The sequence below is a fragment of the Rhinopithecus bieti genome, unplaced genomic scaffold (genome assembly GCF_001698545.2).
Source record: "Rhinopithecus bieti isolate Rb0 unplaced genomic scaffold, ASM169854v2 scaffold_33515, whole genome shotgun sequence".
Taxonomy (NCBI): domain Eukaryota; kingdom Metazoa; phylum Chordata; class Mammalia; order Primates; family Cercopithecidae; genus Rhinopithecus; species Rhinopithecus bieti.
The window spans coordinates 71801-94066 of NW_016814192.1; the positions used below are offsets into that span (position 1 = coordinate 71801).

At 35.0% G+C, this 22266-nt stretch overlaps 1 protein-coding gene across 3 annotated transcripts in view; it reads right to left on the reverse strand.

Moving 5' to 3' along the window:
• The window catches only part of LRRC40 (leucine rich repeat containing 40), a 66401-nt gene that overhangs the window by 19069 nt on the left and 25066 nt on the right, over positions 1 to 22266 (reverse strand). For all 3 annotated transcript variants that reach the window (XM_017849972.1, XM_017849971.1, XM_017849969.1), the window contains exons 5-9: positions 19769 to 19892; positions 17538 to 17680; positions 14514 to 14686; positions 12451 to 12538; positions 12294 to 12339 (exon numbers count right to left, since the gene is read on the reverse strand). In XM_017849972.1, coding sequence (XP_017705461.1) covers positions 12294 to 12339; positions 12451 to 12538; positions 14514 to 14686; positions 17538 to 17680; positions 19769 to 19892 — 574 coding nt within the window. The remainder of the gene's footprint in view (positions 1 to 12293; positions 12340 to 12450; positions 12539 to 14513; positions 14687 to 17537; positions 17681 to 19768; positions 19893 to 22266) is intronic.

Consider the following 22266-nt stretch of genomic DNA (forward strand, 5'->3'; position numbering starts at 1 on the left):
GCGTAAACCCGGGAGGCAGAGCTTGCAGTAAGCCGAGATCCGACCACTGCACTCCAGCCTGGGTGACAGAGCGAGCCTCCGTCTCAAAAAATAAAAAAAATTTAAAAAAAAAGAAATTTTCAAATGTATTCATTTGTTGAGTTTGGAGGGCATGGTGGGAGATTTAGTTGAACGAGTGTCACCTAGAACGAAGTCTTCAGAGCTTCAATTTATCCCTTTGAAGCAAATAAGCACTGATCACTCACTCTGCCTCTCCAGGTTTAGAAGGGGTTGAAAAAGCTGATGAGCCTGTCTCTTAGAAATAAAAGTAAAAAACTAGAGTCCATTTGGTTATTTATTTGTTCCTTCATTCTACAACATTATCCATCACACATAAACTGGTAGGTACTACTGTGAGTAAAAGACAAAGACAGAAGAACTCGATCTAGTGGACAAGATAAACAAAAATTACAAAATAGTATGGTAAGTACAGTAATATATGTATGTTGAAAGTATTTTTATGGGAGCAGTATGTGTTGAGGGTAATTCCCAAGAGAGTAACCACCTCAGAATGGAGTGAGAAATTACAAGTTCTTGTTAATAATAGAAGAATTGAAAAGAATTTGTCATCTTTTAAACTTCTCCATTTCATTTTTTAGATTTTTTTAATGTTTGATTTTATTATCCTGTATTACTCTTAAAATGAGAGGAACTAAGTGAACCATCATTTTCTGAGGCAACAAGGCTGGGGATTGGAAGAACGAAGCTTAGGAAAACTACTAAATATGTTAGTCAGGCCTGTAGAGTATAACCCCTAAGGATGCAGTGGGTGGCTACAAAAAGAAAAGCAGATAGTTCTTGGAGAACATGCAGAGCTAGTTTGTCCCCTGAGAAGACATCTGAGAGGGACAGAGGCGTAAAATGCCCCAAAGTGTGGTCCCCAGAATAGCAACATCACCCTAACCCGGGAACTTGTTAGAAATGCAAATTTCCAGGCTCAACCCAAACCTATGAATCATAAATTCTGAGAGTGAAGCCCAGCAATCTGGTTCACCAAGCCCTCCAGGTGAGGCCAATGGACATTAAATATCCAAACCTAGTTCTTTAGTCAAGCACTCCACTTTTATCACATGAAAGATGATGAACATAAATTGGAAATACATAACCAGTAGCAATCCCTGGGTCTAAATCTAATCACTACAAATGTATTCATTTATCCCCCAAACTGTTACTGTGCTTCTACTCTGCGGCAGTCATTGTACTAAGTGATGGGGATATAAAAATGAGTAAGACATCGTGTGTGATAAACTATGCCCAGGCCTTTTGTGCAGAGTCCATCCTAAGCCTGATAACAGAGACAATTACTTTATTTGATTGCAAACATTGCCTTTATTCAAGGCAACAGCCCAAAGACTGTTCCTTAGTACAAGATTGCAAAGAAACTAAAAATATGATTCCAATTCACTAATACATAATTTACCAGCATAAATTATTTTATGCCCAATTTATGAGCAGTTTTGTTTTCTATGGTTGCTTTAACAAATTACCACAAACTTAGTAGCTTAAAACACACAAACTTATCTTACAGTTTTGTAGTTCAGAAGTCTGCAATGGGTCTCATTGGGCTAAAATCAGGGGTTTGGCAGGTCTGCATTCCTTTTTCCCTTTTTCTTTTTTTTTTTTTTTTTGAGACGGAGTCTAGCTCTGTTGTCAGGCTGGAGTGCAGTGGCACCATCTTGGCTCACTGCAACCTCTGACTCCCTGGTTCAAGTGATTCTCCTGCCTCAGTCCCCTGAGTAGCTGGGATTACAGGCACACACCACCATGGAACTTTACCATGCCCAGCTAACTGTTGTATTTTTAGTAGATACGGGGTTTCACCATCTTGGCCGGTATGGTCTCGATCTCCTGACCTTCTGATCCACCCACCTCAGCCTCCCAAAGTGCTGGGATTACAGTCGTGAGCCACCGCCCCCAGCCTATATTCCTTTTTCTAAAAAAGAATCTGTTTCCTTGCCCTTTCCAACTTCTAGTAGCCACCTCATATTCCTTGCTTCAAGGCCTTCTTCCATCTTAAGCCAGCAACAGTGGTTCTTCTCATATCTTATTACGCTAACCTCCTCTTCTGCTTCTCTCTTCTACTTTTAAGAATCCTTGTGATTATATTGGGCCAACACAATTCATAATAATATGCTTATTTTAAAGTCAATCAATTAGCAATCTTAATTGCCCTTTGCCATGTAAGGTAACCCATTCACAGGTATCAGGGATTAGGGTGTGGCCATCATTGAAGGGTCATTATTATGTCTATCAAAGGTAGCACAGCAAGATGATTCTGGTAACACAGCAAGAAATTAAACTCAGAACACAGATATCAATCAGGTGATAGAGCTTGAATAAAGGCAATGTTTGCAATCAAATAAAGTAATTAAGCTTAATGCCATGATAGTGTAATTGGGGTTGGCACCTGTCTTAGTCTGTTTGTGCTACTATAACAAAATACCACAAACTAGGTAATTTATAAATAATAGACATTTATTTCTCACAATTGTGAAGGCTGAGAAGTCTAAGATCAAGGCCCAGCATTTGGTGTCTGGTGGGGACTTTCTTGCTGTGTCTTCATATGGCATAAGGCAGAAGTGCAAGAGAATGCTGCCTTCAACCTCAAACCCTTTTTTTTATAAGAGTGCCAATCTGGTCGGGCGCGGTGGCTCATGCATGTAATCCCAGCACTTTGGGAGGACGAGGCAGGCAGATCACCTGAGGACGGGAGTTTGAGACCAGCCTGACCAACATGGAGAAACCCCATCTCTACTAAAAATACAAAATTAGTCGGGCATGGTAGCACATGCCTATAATCCCAGCTACTCAGGAGGCTGAGGTAAGACAATCACTTGAACTCAGGAGGCAGAGGATGCAGTGAGCCAAGATCGCACCATTGCACTCTAGCCTGGGCAACAAGAGTGAAACTCCGTATCAAAAGGAAAAAAAAAGAGTGCCAATCCTAATCATGAGAATAGAGCCCTTAAGACTCAATCTCCTCCCAAAGACCACAATTCTCAGTACTGTTGCACTGGAGATTAAGTCTCAACAAAACTGTAGAGGGGAAACCATCACTGAAACCACAGCAGCACCCACTGGGGAACTTTACCAATCTGGCAGGACCTCACCCTTGGCAGGCATAGTATCATCACCACTGGAACATATCTCTCGCCAATAAAGTGGGGAGGCTTTAGAATCTGCACTCACTTAACACCTCCAACTTGAGATGCTCTTCTTACAAGGGTTTTTTAAAATCTAAAATTGATCTTTTGAGCTTATCACAAACTGTAATGAGTGTAAGATTTGCTTGTCAGATTGCTACTTTGCAAACCCCAAACCTAGTCCTTAAAAAGATATTTTATAAACCATAAAAACAAAATTTAAATTATAGTCCATTGATACTTACTTAGCCTACTGATGTCGAATGGAGAACAAGTAAATAGCTATCAGGATTATTTGAAAGTCTGTGTAACCAAATAAGAAGGTTTAATACTATTTAGATGAATCAAGAACATTGTAGGGTAATTTCACACAATGCTATGAAGATTGTGATCCCCAAACATATCTTTCAAAAAGGTATTATCTGCATTTTACATATAGAGATGTGTAGGCTCAACATAACAACACACCAATTAAAATGTAAAAATTAGAATAATGATCATCTGGAGAATGGTTTAAGTACTCTAGAAAAGATTAATTTTCAAAATATCAATTTCAGAGTTATATTTGTAGGCTATCTGGGATTTGTATATTTACTCTTCCTAGCAAAAGATAAATAAGAGTACACTGCAGAAAGTTTTTCTAAACCCTGTATGAATTACTGCACTTCTGTTAGACACTGGGAAGAATATAAATTAATCACAACCAAAACTTAATAAGCTGTAAAAGAGAAGATTTTTCTTCGACACAGTGGAGTCTGAGGAATCTGTGGACCACGTTTCTACATTTGAAGCATCACAGATAAGTGCCTTTTAATGAAATTTTAAGTTTATTTTAAACTGGTACATAACTTCATGCTTCTGGATTGTTCAGTTTCTTTAAAGTTAGTAGTTTCTACTCACTTCAGCACAAAGTTTTTATCTCATTTTACCAGCATCCTTTGAATCAAATGATCGGCACTGTTTTCAATTTTCACCAATCAATTTCCACCTCTAAAACTGAGAAAAGAGTAGTTAAAAAGCAGAGAAGAAAAGCTGAAGGAAAAAATATATATATGAAGTAATGAAGTGTCCCAACTTTTTCCTCAAAGAGCTCCAGAAAATTCAGAGATAATTAAATGCAATTCCACTCTAACTATTGTTTACATACTTAGGCCCCATTACCCCAAAATTCAGATTTAATTGGGCTAAAGTCTGGGCCTGGGCATATATTTTTTTAAAAGCTCCACAGGTGATTCTTACATGCCTCTAGATACGTATGTAGATTGCTCTTTCACCGAGCATCTTTTCACTGAGAAAATACTTATTAGTTATAAATAATAAAGTTATGCTTTGATAAGGAAAAAGTCTTGGGCCCTTGTATGTATGTGGAAAGTTAAGTATTAATTCAAAATAAATGTTTCAGTTCTATTTGAAATTCCCCTTAGATTATGCACACACATAATTGTTCTCCATATGATTATCACAATTTTAAGAGTATTGCCAATACACGCTTTGAATAATTCAACCTATTTTGAAGTCCAAAGGAATTTTCTAAGTATGTATTTTCTAAGTATGTATACCTATACAAATACCAAGAAAAATGGAAGAAATAACTAAACCCCAGAAACTACAAATGCCTGAAAATACCAAGGGATTATTTAAATGTGATTGAACAACCAGGGAGAGAATGGTAAGATGTTAATAACATGACCAATTATTGGCAAGAAGCAGAGCAACAAATAAATAATAAATAAATATGGCCTGGGCATGGTGGCTCACGCCTGTAAATCCCAACACTTTGGGAGGTTAGACAGGAGGATCACTTGAGTCTTGGAGTTCAATACCAGAATGAGCAAACAGCAAGACTCTGTCTCTACAAAAAAGTAAAAATAGCCCGCCGTAGTGGTGCATACCTGTGGTACTAGCTACTTGGAAGGCTGAGGCACAAGGATTGCTTGAGCCCAGAAGTTCAAGGCTGCAGAGAACTAGTATAGTGCGACTGTAGCCCAAGAAACAGAGCAAGACCTCACTTCTAAATTTAAAAAAAATTTAAAAATTTAAAAAAATGCTTTTTAAGTAAATTACTCTCTCAGGCTTTGAATATTTATATTGGGATATTCCTCTTTGTATTATTTTTTTAAGTAGCTGAGCTGGATATTTTCTACTTCTGAACTTCTTAAACAATAAGGCCATTGCTTACATGTATTTGTTTTTGGCTTGATTTTCCCTTGGTTTACAATCCTGTTCTAAAAAAATTTTCCCCATCCCCAAAAGAAAGGAGAAAAAAGTGGCGGGGGGGGGGGGGGGGAGAAACAGGGAAAAAGACAACATAAAGGGTTGAAAGACAAAAGAGCTATGAAAAACTGAGAAGAAGGCAAAGATATATATATGGAGAAGTTCCCAGTAAAAGATTCTACCGACATATGGCTAATGGGCTTTCAATTATTGCTTATTATGGCAGACTGCTAGTTTTATCCAGTTTTTGTTCTCCTTTTGCATAGACTTCACACAGAAAATATACTTCCCAAAGATCAACTTCCATCACGACAGCAAGAGGAGCTCTGTCAATCTGCTCCGCAGAAAAGCTGGTTAAAAACTGTAAAAAAATAAATTTTTTTTAAAAAGTTGGTGGAAAGGGATACTGAGCACGGTGGCTCACACCTATGATCCCAGCACTTCGGGAAGCTGAGGCAGCCAAATCATCTGAGGTCAGGAGTTCAAGACCAGCCTGGCCAACATGGCAAAAACCCATCTCTACTAAAAATACAAAAAAATTAGCCGGGTGTGGTGGCAAGTGCCTGTAGTCCCAGCTACTCAAGAGGCTGAGGCAGAGGAATTCTTTGAACCTGGGAGGTGGAGGATGCAGTGAGGTGAGATTGCACCACTGCACTCCAGCCTGGGCGACAGAATGAGACTCTGTCTGAAAACAAAAAGAAAAACAAAAAATAAGCATAATTTAAAGCCTCTGGAAATGAATCTATTTTTTTTTATTTATTTTGAGACAGAGTATTGCTCTGAGTTGCATAGGCTGGAGTGCAGTGGTACAATCTCAGCTTACTATAGCCTGCACCTCACAGGTTCAAGTGATTCTCCTGTCTCAGCCTCCTGAGTAACTGGGACTACAGGTGTGTGCCACCACTCCTGGCTAATTTTTGTATTTTTAGTAGAGATGGGATTTCACTATGTTGGCCAGGCTGGTCTGGAACTCCTGACCTCAAGTGATCCACCTGCCTTGGCCTCCCAAAGAGCTGGGACTACAGGCGTAAGCCACCATGCCTAGCCTTGGAAATGATTCTATTAGCAAACAGCAAATGAAGAAATAGCTGTTTAAGAAAATCTGCGAAAATTTGTTAAGAGGTGAGTCTGTGGTATTTGAACCTAGACTGCTCCCTCTCTCCCCTTCTCTAGGTCAGAGAGGTAGAAACTCCACTCCAGAAGGCTATAACTAAGAACATAGGGTTCCCTCTTCCCCAACCCTCCAGCCCCAACCCTTATCTCCCAGCCAGAGGGCTTTCTTCCTGAGAGGAATGTCAGCATTTCTCATCCTGCCATCAGCTGCCTGTTGCTAATGCTAAATCCCTGATGAGTAGGGTGAGGACTCCCTTCTTCTACTCCAGTCCCATGTACAGAAAGGAGGTTCTACCTTGAACTTGGCATGATGAGAATACTGGGGCTCTGACTGCTCTTCCCCTGGCTCATAAGTTGGTGGTTCAAAGCAAGGAGAGGCAAACCAAGAGAACCTGTCTATTGCTGACTCCTTCTACTGAGTGTTCAGCTCCTAGAGGAGAGAGTTACTCTTAGAGAAACTTGCCATCTTCCATATTCCCAGCTTCACAGCCCGGGCTCAAAGATTTTGCCTGGGGAAGAAACAGGTCATAAAAACGGCTCCTAATCTCTTCCCAAAGGAACTGATTTCACTCACAACAAAGCATGAAAGCTCTCAAAAACAATGAAGGTTGTGGTAAAAGGCAGTTGGGATGAAATTCCTGGATCTACTGAAGATACAGCCTAGATTGTACACAAGCAGACTGTACACAAACTAGCTCACAGGAGGAAACCAAGGAATAAGACAAGTGCAGAAAAGCTGAGTGTCTATAATAATATCAGACAAAACAGACTTTTTTTTATGTCAGGGACACATTATAATGGAAATTTAACAACATATCCTTAAACAACCAATGGGGTCAAAGAAGATATCAAAAGAGAAATCATAAAATACTTCGAGGTAAATGAAAATGGCACGACATACCAAAACATATGAGCTGTAGATAAAGCCATGCTTAGAGGGAAATTTATAGCTGTAAATGCCTATGTCAAGAAACAAGATCCCAAAATCAATAACCTAACTTTCCACCTTAAGATACTAGAAAAAAAGAACAAACTAAACTCTGGAGTCCTGATAAGATAAGTAAGCAACAATTAAAAGGGGTGGGGTGGGGGGAGAACAATTGTTCCAAGACACAGCTAATCATAGACAACTCTAATCACAACTTGCTGGCACATCCTGTTCCCAAATACCTCCCTCTGTACACAGCCCCAGCAGCATGACCTCGTTCTGTAGAGCCCACTCCAAGCATGAACCTATAAAACTCCCCTCCAGCACCTGTCTCTTGGCAGACAGCCCCTTTGCTAATGGGCTACTTGTTGCACCCTTGCAACATATCTTCGTACTTTCTCTAATAAATCTGCCTTTCTTTACCACAACTGTCTCGGTAAATTCTTTAACCACCCACAACGCTGGCGCCAGTCAGTCGCACCTGCAATAGAAATCTAAACCAATTAGAAGGAAACAAATAATTACAGTGTTAATTAATGAAATAGAGAACAGAAAAACAATAGAGAAGATCAATGAAACTAAAAGCTCATTCTTTGGAAGGTCAACAAAATTAACTAATCTTCAGCTAGTGTGGCCTAGAAAAAAAGAGAGAAGACTCACATTACTAGAATCAGAAATGAAAGAGAGGACATTATTACTAACCTTACAAAAATGGAAAGGATAAACTATGGCAACTACATGCCAACAAATTAAATAACTCAGATAAAATGGACACATTCCTAGAAAGATGCAAACTACTGAAACTGACTCAAGAAGAAACAGACAATCTGAGTATATCTATAACATGTGAAGAGTAATAAAAAAACCTAACCACAAAGAAAAGCCCATACCTAAATGGCTTCAATGCTGAATTCTACCAAACATTCAAAAAATTAATATCAACTCTTCATAAATTCACCCAAAAAACAAAAGAGGAGGGAACATTTCTCAACTCATTTTATGATGCCATTATTAGGCTATCACCCAAACCAAAAAAAAAAAAAAAAAAAAAACACAAGAAAACAAACATCAAAAACTCTCAAATTCTCAACGAAACACTAAAAAACAAATCTAGCAACATTTACAAAGTATTATACACCATTACTAAGTGGGATTTAACCATGGATGCGAGTTGATTTACCATCTGAAAATCAATTAATGTAACAGCATATTAACAGAATTTTTTAAATCACACAACCATCTCAACAGACGCAGAAAAAAAAATTGACAAAAACTCAACAACTCGTTTAGGATAAACACACTCAAAAACCAGAAATAGAAGGGAACTTCCTTAACATGATAAAGGGAATCTACAAAAAACCTACAGCTAACCTAATGTTACTTAACGATGAAAAACTAGAAGCTTTCCCCCAAAGATGTCCAGTCTCAGTCCTTCTATTCAGTACTGTCCTGGAGGTAGGTCTAGCCAAGGGAATTAGGCAAGAAAAGGAATAAAAGGCATCCGGAATGGAAAGGAAGAAGTAAAACTATCTCCATTAGCAAATAACATAGTCTTGTATATAGAACATCCAAAGGAATACACCAAAAAATTATTGGAACTAATAGTTTCATCAAGGTTGCAGGGTACAAGATCAGCATTCAAAAATCATTGTATTCCTATACAGCTGCAAATAACAGCACAAAAATGGAATTAAGAAAACAATTATATGCCTAATAGCATCAAAAGGAATAAAATGCTTAGAAATAAACTTAAGAGAAGTATAAAACTTATATTCTGCAAACTATAAAACATTGTGTAAAGAAATTAAAGCTCTAAAATGGAAAAACATTCCATGCTCATGAGTGGAAGACTTAATATTGTTATAACAATATTCCCCAAACTGATCTACAGAAATGCATAATCTATATCTTTGTAGAAATTAACAAGTTAATTCTAAAATTCATATGGAATTGCAAGAAATCCATAATAGCCAAAGCAATCCTGAGAAAGAAGAGGAGCCCTCCTGAAGTAGGAGCCCTCAATCTTCCTGATTTGATTTCAAAACTTACTACAAAGCAATGGTAATCAAGACAGTTTGGAACTGGCACAGGTCAGACATATAGATCAACAGAATAAAACTGACTGTAGAGCAATAAACCAATACATTTATAGTCAGCTGATTTTTTACAAGAATGCCAAGACCTTTCAAAGTAGAAAGAATACTCTTTCCTTTTTTTTTTTTTTGAGACGGAGTCTCACTCTGTCGCCCCGGCTGGAGTTCAGTGGCACAATCTCGGATCACTGCAAGCTCCACCTCCCGGGTTCACGCCATTCTCCTGCCTCAGCCTCCCAACCAGCTGGGACTACAGGCGCCCGCCACCACGCCCGGCTAATTTTTTTCTTTTCTTTTTTTTGTATATTTAGTAGAGACAGCGTTTCACCGTGTTAGCCAGGATGGTCTTGATCTCCTGATCCCGTGTTCCGTCCGTCTCGGCCTCCCAAAGTGCTGGGATTACAGGTGTGAGCCACCGCGCCCAGTCAGAATACTCTTTTCAACAAATGGTGCTGAGAAACTGAATAGCCACATACAAAACAATGAAATTGGACTCTTACCTCACACTGCATATAAAAGTAATTCAAAATTGATCAAAGACCTAAATTGTAAAACAATGGCAGTATAAAATGTTTAGAAGTATAGGCCAAATCTTTATAACCTAGGATTTTGTAAAGCTTTCTTAGATATAAAAAAAAAAAGAACAAAAAAAGGAAAAAATGAAAATTGGACTTGCTCAAAATTAAAACTTTTATACTTCAAAGAACAACATCAAGAAAATGAAAAGACAACCCACAGAGAACTATAAAATATTTGCAAATCATTTATTTAACAAGGGATTTGTATCTAAAATATGTAAAGAACTCTTACAGCTCAATGATTAAAAAAAAAAACAATTAAAATACAGACAAAGAATCTGAATAGCCATTTCTCTAAAGATGCACAAATGGCTAATAAAGCACAGGAAAAGATGCTCTACATTATTACTCATGAGAAAAAATGCACATCAAAGCCACAATGAGATGCCATTTCAGACCCAACAAGATGGCTAGAATCAGAATTAGATAACAAATGTTGACGAGGATGTGGTGGAATCAGAACCCTTATATACTACCGGTAAGAATGTCAATTGGTGCAGTTGCTTTGGAAAACAGTTTGGCAGTTCCTCAAATGATTAAACACAGAGTTATCATATGACCGAGAAGTATGTTACTCCTAGGTATATATACCCAAGAGGAATGAAAATATACATTCACACTGAAACCTGTACATGAATGTTTATTACAGCATTATCTGTAATAGCCAAAAGGTCTTTCTGATTTACTAACTCAGTCACCATCTGTTCAGTTATGCTATGGCTTAAATGTATGTGTTACCCCAAAATTCCTATGTTGAAATCTAACCACCAAGGTAACAGTATTAAGAGATAGGGCCTTTGTAAAGTAACTAGATATTGAGGGCAGAGCCCTCATGAATGGGAATAGTGCCCTTATAAAAGAAGTCTTAGGGGGCTTCTTAGCCTCCTTTTGCCATGTGAAAGCATGAAGAAGGTGCCATCTATGAGAAACAGGTCCTTACCAGACACCAAATCTGCTGGTGCTTTGATCACAGTTCTCTAGAACCATGAGCAATAAATTTGTTATTTATAAATTACAGTATATTTAGTTATAGTAGCCCAAACCAACTAAACAACTCACTTTCCAATGTCCACATGTTTATTATTTTATTTTTCCCCCATTCTCCCTATCTTTATGGAAGTATACCTTTAAAACATTTCCGTTACCAATTTTCTTTTTGTAGGGTTTCTGGAAAGAATAAAATTATATGAATGGATTCACTCTCCCATCTTTGGATAGAAACTGTCTAACAGAAATGTTTGTACATAACTGTAACTTACACTAAGTTCATCTTGGCTTTCTGTTCATATAATTTTGATCAGTCTGACATGACATGACCTCTAACTGATTCGTGACAGAATAATCAATTTGTTCTGGACGAGAAAGCATATTTGGAGAAGGAAACACTTTCCTTGATAGAAAATAAGAGTCTTACAAAACTATTTTAATAATTTACTTGAAGGATAAAGCAGAAAAAATAGCTAAACTATGCAATTATCTTATTTAATATATGTTGACTGGCAACATAGTGCTAAGCTAAGCTATGCATAACCAACAAAGTTGTGAACTAAATTAACAGCTACCACATTTAGCCATTATGGTCTGGAGTGGTTTGTTACTTAGCAAAGCACTCGTACAACTATTTTTTTTCCCAAAATGTTTTAGTTTATTCTATAATGATAGACATAAACAAAACTGGGTATATGACATGTTTAGTAAATTACTAAAATTAAGTTTATTGTATTATTTTCACTTTTGGTACATATTCTTGCTAAATTAACATATCCTGAAAAGTGTGTTTTGTCTTAATTTTGTCAGAGTTTAGCAAAGCTGGGCAAGAAAATAGATAATGAAATACCTGTCAATATACGTTCTAGTCAACAGAACCCATATATCCTGAAAGTCAAGTTTTACTCCTTTTTCAAAGTTGAAGTACTAAGTGCTTACTGAATCTTTCTTGTTAAATTTTCTAATTGGCAGACTTAACACAATTCAAAGAGAGTACAGACAGAACATTATTATTGTAAGTTTAAAGATATTTTTATAACCTCAGCACACTTACAGACTATATGGATTTAGAATTAGCCACACCTGCTAGGATCTACTGCTTCCAAATATGTATACCCAAAAGACATTTAAATTTATGTACTATTAATTCTTCACTTTTTATGAACCCTTCAAAATATAAGAGAACATTTTAAAGTACCTTTGATCTTGCTTCGTAGATATTTTAGGACTTCTTGTGTTCCTTTCTAAAAGGGTGGAGACAAAGACATTCACCAAGACATGCCTTGCAGTTTTATAGATCAACATATATGTCTGAATTTCAATTTAACAAAGAGTTGAATTCCAAATATACTTACATTTATAATTTCTCTTCGAATTGTTCTCAAAGGATTTCCTTCTAATGCCAAAAATTTCAAATGAAGGTTCCCCAATGAATAGGGAAGACTATAAAAGATTAAACTGATTTCAGGGAAAGCATCAAATGTAAGTATACTCCAACCATAGTTAACTATAAAACAATATACGGCAAACAACATATCACAGAATAGTCTCAAAGAAAGGCCAAGTAATGCAGACCTAAAACATTTCCCTTCAAGATAAATGCTAAACATATAAAAGAAAAATCAGATTTGTTTTCAAAATTGTCATATTGGGATTAATTTAAAAAGAATGTGAGCTATAAAACATTTGTTAAATTATAACATTTGCTAAAAAAGTAAATGTTAAACATAAATTTGAATGAATCAGTGATTCAAGATAGACATCCTCACGGATACTAAATGTTCTGATTTTGCACTTAGAGCAAGGAAACAAAATTCTAATTGAAAAAAGATGACAAATAGAAAGAAAAATATATTATTGAATGTCCAATTCATGTTTCCATTCAATAAGGAAATTCATCTTCATCTCTGGCACATTTAAAAAACCATTTATACACAAAAATTCACTATCAATAAAATCTATTAAGCATCTACAAAATATAGCGCACAGGTATAGTGATAGCAAGATTCTTGTTCTCAAGTCCTCAGTTGAACACAGGAAAAGAACACATACAGGTAACTAAAATATAATAAGTATTATCTTACAATGCTGGTGGGAATATAAAATAGTACAGTCACTTTCAAAAGTGGAGTCTTTAAACATATGGTCAAGATACAACTAAGCAAACACACTGCTACACGTTTACTCAAGAGAAATGAAAATAATGTCCACGCAGAAACTTGCACACAGATGTTTACAATAGCAAAAAATCAAAAACATCTCAAATGTCCATCAACTAACTACTGAAAAGACACATGAACTGTGGTATATCTATCTCTGTACAATAGAGTAACATTCACCAATAAAAATAAAACTACTGATACATACAACCACATGAATGAATCACAAAAAACTTTGTTACATGAAAGAAGTCAGACACAAAAACTACATTCTATGTAATTCCATTTATGTGACATTCTAAAAAGGACAAAACTATAGTAACATAGCACATCAGTGGTTGCCAAGCGTTGAGGTATGGAAAAGGAATTGACTGCAAAAGGTATGAGGAAACTTTTTAGGGAGATAGAAATGTTCTACATGGCTGTGATTATGGTTACACACATATATACCTTTGCCAAAAATCATCAAGTTGTATGCTTGATTGGTAAATTTTATTATATATAAGTTACATACTAACAAATGAATATGATATAAAAAGACAAATGCTAAACAAGTCAAGCTGCCATGAGAGTAGAGATATAGACACTGGTGAGGCTTTAACGGGGAGAAGGGAGTAGCAAAAACCAGATTTGGACTTAAAATGAAAAATGAAATACTATTAGGCAAAAAAAAAAAAAAAAAAGGCATTCTAGGGTAAAGGAATAAAACAAAGAAAGGGTTGGTATACATGGTTCCCAGTTAATTGCTGGCTGGAAGACCAGAAGCATCAAATTCTAGGAATTGTTTTAAAGAAAACAAAGAACAAAAATTCTAAGGTCCCATCATCAGAGATTCTGATTCATTAGTGTCCCAGAAACTGTATTTTTTTTTTTCTCAATGCTTCTCAAATGATTCTAATACATACCCATATTTGGGAAACAGTACTATGGCAATGCTTTTAAAGTAAATATATTCCAGCGTTCTTAGAATTTAGTTCTAGGGGGTAACTAGAACTAAATTATACTCTAGTAAGAGTAATAATACTAATACTAATGATAATCTAGTTAGAGTAAGTCATAAATATGTCTGCTTCTATCATCATATCTAGTTTGCTGTTAAAGACAAAACCTAATCTTTATCTGTTCATAATTACTGCTCAATCAATATTTAGAATTCAATTTAGAAAAAACGAACCTCATGGTTATTTAACAAATATTTCAAATTATGAATTATAACCAAATACAAACACAATTTCTATGCATTTGATATTTAAACTTACCTACTAATATCATTGTTGCTTAAGTCAAGCCTTTCCAAGGACTGTAGTAGTGTAATTTCATCTGGAACAGATTTTAACTTGTTATCCCTCAGGTCTAGCACAAGAATTGAATTCAGATGTTTAAGATGCTCTGCCTCTAACATTTCAATCTGGTTTTCACCTACGTGCAATTCCTACAAAATCAAAGATGAGTTATGTGTATCTCTGTATTCAATTTTATAGTAGATAATGAAAATAAAATTGTAGGTACTCTCAATTTCAAGCGATTGAAAAACACATAGAAAAAATGCAACTTTATAAATATCAACATGTTTACATTTTCAATTACATTTAGGCTATCTTTCAGCTAAAGAAGAATGGCAAATGAGAAATTTTTTTGGCAATTTAAAAATAATCAAAGGTTGAATCTGGCAGAAACATCAAGTTTATAAAACCAAAGTAGGCTGGGCGCAGTAGCTCATGCCTGTAATCCCAGCACTTTGGGAGGCTGAGGCGGGCGGATCACAAGTTCAGGAGTTTGAGACCAGCCTGGCCAATGTGGTGAAACCCTGTCTTTACTAAAAATACAAAAAATTAGTCAGGCATGGTGGCGCATGCCTGTAGTTTCAGCTACTCAGGAGGTTAAGGCAGGAGAATTGCTTGAACCCAGGTGGCAGAGGTTGCAGTGAGCAGAGATCACGCCATTGCACTTTAGCCTGGATGACAGAGCAAGAACCCATCTCCAAAAAAAAAAAAAACCAAAGTAGAGAAATAATTTAGTAGTTACATTTAAATAATAAAAGTATAAATCAAAAACTACTTGCAAAACAAAGTTGTATCAGCTTTTTAAAAAGTTATTTATATTATACAGTTGGTCCTTGAACAAGGGTCTAAACTGTGAGGGTCCACTTACAGATAAATTTTTTTCAGAAAATATATTGAAATTTTATTTTGGAGATTTGTGACAATTTGAAAAAACTTACAAACCAACTGTGTAGCCTAAAACACTTTTAAAATAAAAAAAAAAGTTACTATGTCATGAATGCATTTAATATATGTAGATACTAGTTTATCATTGATTACCATAAAATATATACAAATCTATTATAAAAAGTTAAAATGTATCAAAACTTACATACAACTTACAGAGAAATGTAAACAAATGTGAAGATGCAGTCATCACTACATAAAACTAGGCCAGGCACGGTGGGCTCACGCCTGTAATCCCAGCACTCTGGGAGCCCGAGGCAGGCTGATAACCTGAGGTCACGAGTTTGAGACCAGCCTGGCCAACATGGTGAAACCCCGTCTCTACTAAAAATACAGAAATTAGCCGGGCGTGGTGGTGGGCACCTGTAATCCCAGCTACTTGGGAAGCTGAGGCAGGAGAATCACTTGAACCCGTCAGGCGGAGGTTGCTGTGAGCTGAGATTGCACCACTGTACTCCAGCCTGGATGACAGAGCAAGACTCTGCTTCAAAAAAATGATAATAATAATAATAAATCAGAGACTCTGCCTCAAAAAAAGAAAAACCATAACTACATAAAATTAACTGTAGTACATACTGTACTATTATAATAATTTTGTTGCCACTTCTTGTTGGTACGGTGGTGAGCCTATGTTGTGAACATCCACTTAAAACCTGTATGAAGCTAATCATTTCCAGGTGAGCAGTTCACCTCTCCAGTAAATTGCGTGTCACAGTAAAAAAGATCTCTTGCAGTTCTCTTGTGTTTCTCATAGTGTTTACTGCAAAAACTATAAATTTCAAATAACATCATGGGACTAATATGAAGTGCTATTAGTGATGCTGAAAGTTCTCCCAAGAAGGAGTGAAAAGTCATGACATTACAAGAAAAGTCGAATTGCTTGACATATACCATAGATTGAAGTTGCTCACCATTTCAGACACAGGATTCATCTTGTAAGCAGATGATGTAAATTGTGGTATCAATACAGCATAGTACTATAAACACAGTTGATCCTTGAACGACAATGGGTTTGAACTGTACAGGTCCACTTATATATGGATTTCCCTCCACCTCTGCCATCTCTGAGACAGCAAGACTAACCCCTTCTCTTTCTCCTCCTCAGCCTACTCAACATGAGGACAATGAAAATGAAGACCTTTATGATGACTGACTTCCATTTAATTAATAGTAAACACATTTTCTCTTCCTTATGATTTTCTTAATAAGATTCTTTTCTCTAGCTTACTTTATTGTAAGAACATAGTACATAATACATATGGCATACAAATTATATGTTAATCAATTGTTTATGTTATTGGTAAGGCTTCTGGTCAACAGGAGACTACCACTAGTTTTTGGGGAGTCAAAAGCTACACACAGATTTTCAAGTCCATGGGGGTCAATGCCCATAACCTTTGCATTGTTCAAGGATCAACTGTAATCAGTTGGTTACTTAACATTTTCATTAGTGATTATTTTATATACTGATTTGCCATTATTAGAAACTATAATTATCAGATGAAAAATTATTCTTAATTAAAGGAAAACTTTTTCAGTTCATTTTATATGTCACCGTTCTGTTTAAAATAAACTCTTTTAACACTAGAGCTTAAAGGTATATATAAAAAAAGGCAAACCACGGCAAATTTAGAAGACAGTATTAATTCTACATACTTAAAGCCAAAAGAATGTAATTCATTTCAAACATACTTGATTATGATTAGGTAAAGGTAAGAGGTGGCACTTTATAGAATTAGGTGCATAATCCTGGTTAGTATTCCAGGTCTCCTACTTACAATTTTAGCCTCTTTATCTACTACTTCTCCAGTTATGAACTACTGGTCAGATGAAATGGACAAATCTCTATTTTAAAATTCTTTTAAAATGTATTACTAAAATACCACTAATGTAAGTAATCATATTCAAATTCTGAAAAGTATTAACATAGGAAAAACACAGTACTTATAACTAATACATAGTCCCAATGTAAAACAACATTAGCTCCTTTAAAAAATGCATTTTAATAATTAACTTTTGGAAAAAATAGTTATTTAATAATCAACTAAATAGTACCTTCAACAGACTACAAGAAGGAAATTCTGGTAGAAAACGTAATTTATTCCTCCGCAAATACAGCAATTCTAGTGATTCCATGCCAGCCAATTCAGGAGGTATAGTTTCCAAGAGATTTGAATTACAATCCAAATGCTTCAACCCTGCAATATATATTCAGTGAAAACAAAATACTAGAGAAAAAAAATTAGTTTCTGATCATATACAACTTTAAAGAATGTGTAAGAAATTACTATGAGGACTTATGAACCTGTGCCATATAATCAAGAATATTCAAACACCATTGAATTAAATAAATGTAAATTTTTCTACATTTAATTATAATTAAAGAGAAATGGTAATATTAAAATTATTATTTAGGCCAGTTGTGCTGTAATGCCAGCACTTTGGGAGGGCCAAGGTGGGCGGATCACTTGAGTTCTGGAGTTCAAGACCAGCCTGGGCAACATAGAATGAAACTTCGTCCCTACTAAAATAAAAGAAAATCAGCTGGGCATGGTGGTGCATGCCTGTAGTCCCAGCTACTTGGGAGGTTGAGGCAGGAAGAATGCTTGAGCCTGGGAGACAGAGGTTGCACTGAGCTATGATCACGTCATTGCACCCCAGCCTGGGCAATTTAACAATAATCCGGGTCATTTTCATAATACATTTAAAAATAAAGTTCTGGTACTCTGTTAAAGTACAACTAAATGTACTCCGTGTAACAGCTTAAAAGTATCATTGTCATGGCTGAGAAACAGAAAGCATCTGGTCATAACATTGGATATTAGAAAAATTACTATAAACTCAAATGTACTTTTTAAGTTGATTTATCTGTATGTTCCTACCTCTCAAGATATTTCCACTCAATTTATGAAAAAAGTCCATGCTGCTTATATCTTCATTCTAGATATATTTTACATTTAACTGCTCTTTATAGTATCCTTATTGAAAAAAATGACAAATTCAGGAAAATCTTAACTATTGGTATCCCAAGTAAAGACTTCCCTAAAATGTCAATTTGATTTAGGGCAGATTTAACTCATTTTAAAACTCCAGTTTTAAACAACAAATAACTATTAATCTAAAGCAAAACAACACAATTTTAGAAATTTACCTCAAACTTATCTGCAACTGAATGCAGGCAACCATTTCTATGACTTGCTCCACAAAAGGGAGGTTTTTAAAATTGAAGAAGTCTTACAAATATCAGGAAAAAAAAAAAAAAAGACTAACCATCAACCAAGAAATAATAACAAAATAACAGTTTCTTTAATTAATCTATTTTATTTTACTTTTTTAGAGAGAGAGAAGAGGTCTCACCATGTTGCCCAGGCTTGAGTGTAGTGGATATTCAAAGGGACAATCCCACTATTGATCAGATGGGAGTTTTGACCTGCTCTGTTTCTGACCTGGGTTGGTTCACCCCTCCTTAGGCAACCTGGTGGTCCCCCACTACGGGAGGTCACCATAATGATGCTGAACTTAAGTGTGGACACCCAATCAGCATAGCCGCACTATGGCCCACAACTCCCTGGGCTCAAGCGATCCTCCTGCCTCAGCCACCTGGGTAACTGGAACTACAGGCACATGCCATGGTGCCTGGTAATAACAGTTTCTTTAAACAAACAAACAAAAAAATCACTAATGATTTTAGACTCTTAAGAATTTTATAATGAAGTATACTAATTTAAAAGGTACTAAAATGTACCTTGACTTTTTTAATCCCTTACTATTAGTTCGACAATACTTCAAATACTATGGTTTGATGGCAAACTTTAATAGAACCAATAAATTTTGACATTTTGATTTTTTAAAAAAAGATTGACAACCTGGAACCTCAGACAAAACATGACTTATTTCTCGACATTATTACTTACGGACCATGAGGAGGCTACAGCTTTAATACAACTACATATCATAGGTAGATTCACCAGTAAGAGGGGACTAACCTCTCTATGAATGTAGAATGAATGAATGAAAGACAGTATAGCTTAGGTATATAATCCTACTACAACTAATAATCATATTTTCTTCTTTTTCATATGCCTAAGTATCTTTATGACAGTATTTCTTTAGGCAGTTGATATATAATAATGGTCTGGAGAAAATCTAACCAGTTGCTATTGTTCGCATTTACCACTATAAAAATCTACTACTTTAGTTCTCTGTAACTATATTAAAAATTACTTTCTAAATGTAAGTTGCATCAACTTTAAATTTATGTATTATATAAAACAGAAAATACTTACTTTTCATTCTATTTATTTCCTCTGGCAAACTCTTCAGTTGATTACCAGAAAGATTGAGTCTCACCAGACTGGACAGAGAAGAAAAACTAGCAGGAACAGTTGTAAGACGATTGTTTGAAAGATCCTTTAAAAAGAGAAAGACAAAATAAATGAATAAACAAGTAAAAAAATAAATAAACAATGCTCTAAAAGGATTTCAAATTTTGAAGGAATTACAACATAAAAGAGACTACTTAAGATGTGGTAAGTTTTGTAACCCTCACTCACTGAAAATTTCACAGATCATCATTCATTTCAAGATTCTTTTTCAATATCTGCAGGCCCACTATATGTTCATCAATGGTACTAGACAGGATATAAATGAATTCTAACTTCAAAACTATTTTACATAACGGATTCTGTTAAAACTACGTCATATTACGCATCATATTTTCAATGCAAAAATTCATATATTCATCCAATATTTATCGAGTGCCCAAAAAGAATTAGACGTATTATTAATAAACTGTCATGTGAAATGAAAACATCTTTGCAAGAAAGAAAATTCCTGAGAAAAGGAAAATAAGGCAGAAAAAATGGCCATTCAAATTTTTGAGGGAAAAAAATATCTTGTTAGTTCTTCTGCTGACTTCAGCAAGTCAGCTCTGACTGGTACTAGAAGTTTACTCTCTACTCTTCATTCACTCAAGATTGCTTAAATAATCGCTATACCTCAATGTTTCTTTAAATGATTGTTTGTTTTTTCTATAAATAGTTATAAGAGAACTTTTTTTTGAAACTCCCTTTAAAAGCCGTTGTTATGAATCAGGTAATTTTTTGTTGTTGTTGTTGTTCTTTTTTTTTTTATTATACTTTAAGTTCTCACTCAAATTAGGTGTAAAGTGCTCCACTACATAACAGCAAAGTGTTAAGTAGTATCAATGGCAACAATGAATAAGAAAAAATGGTTTTCCTTTAAAGGATGGAAAACCATTCCGAAGATTTTTATGTAATATAACATTAAATAATCTAACACTAAACAATTCATTTAATCTAACGGTAACATTTTGTAACTCTGAAGAAACCAAGAAGATAGAAAAGGTAAAATACTGGATCAAATCTTTTTTTGAAAACATACTGCTATAATTATTTTATAATAACAATATATTATCATAATCTACAACAGACAACATAACATATTCTACAACTCTAATACTGAAAACTCTAAGAATCAAAAGATTGCTAATAAATAAATATTTTATAATATCAAAAGTTAGTAACACTAAATGCAATGTGGTATCCTGCATTGGACTCTGAAACAAAAACAAGGACATTAGTGGAAAAACTGGGAAAATCTAAATAAAGTCTGCAGTTTAATTAGTATTGTACCAATGTGAACATTTGAGTGTTCCTGTGGTTATATCAAATATTAACATTACAGAAAGTTGGATGTAGGGTATACGAGAACTTTTACTATATTTGAATTATTCCAAAATAAAAAGCCTAAGATAATTATTAACAAAACACTTAGTTCAGAAATTTTCAAAGCATTTTAAAACCCAAATAATTCTAATAAACTCCCTTGTAAATTCTAAATAAAATTACTAATAAAGGTAAATAATTACTGCAGTTAGTAACTGCTTGATATAAAACATAAATACACTGTATATAAATTAATCCATATTTATGCCAAGTCATTCCTTTAGCAAATATTTAATTAGTTGCATTGTGCTAAGCAGTTTTTATATGTTATTACTTATATTACCAGTATATATTAGTAATATTACTAGTTTAAATTATAGGTCTTTAATCTGTTTTAATATATTGTTGCTCACATTTATGGTTTATTTGACACTGAGTCTGTAGAACACAATTCTGAAATGAAACATCCTTTCATTATGCAAATGAGCCTTTGGGAACATGTAAGGTGGATAGTAGAAATTTTATTTATTTTAAATTTTCCTTTCAGTTCTCAACTCCAAATGGACTCTTTTAAATCAACTGCTACCTTTTACCACCAATTTTTATAAGAAAATCTGATGGCTTCTTCCTTTGCCATTCATTTTATCTACCTATGCCTTTTACTTTCCAAACCTTATTTCCGATCTGATCATATGGAAAGACAAGAAGATACTGAAGGAATGGTTGAGAAGAGTATATATTTTGACTTTTAAACACTAGAGCAAACGATGGGAAATATCAAGGAGGATGCACACACAACAAAAATAGAAAAGGAGTAATTTCTTCCTTTAATGAAAAGCAAGCTAAAATGACAGGAGTTTTCCAAAACATGTAAAAGGGAAAAGAATAACAATGCAATATGAATTGACTACGTGGAGTAGATATTATATATTAGTATCTTTGATTTAATACAGCTAAAGTCTTTCAGATGGTATAGCCTACAGTGGAATCTTATTTCTTTGGTGGTAAAATGGAAAAAAAAGAGATAGATACACTTTGGAGTCAAATTGACATATACGCAAATTCTAATTTTGTTACTTATCAGTTGCGTTACTTTT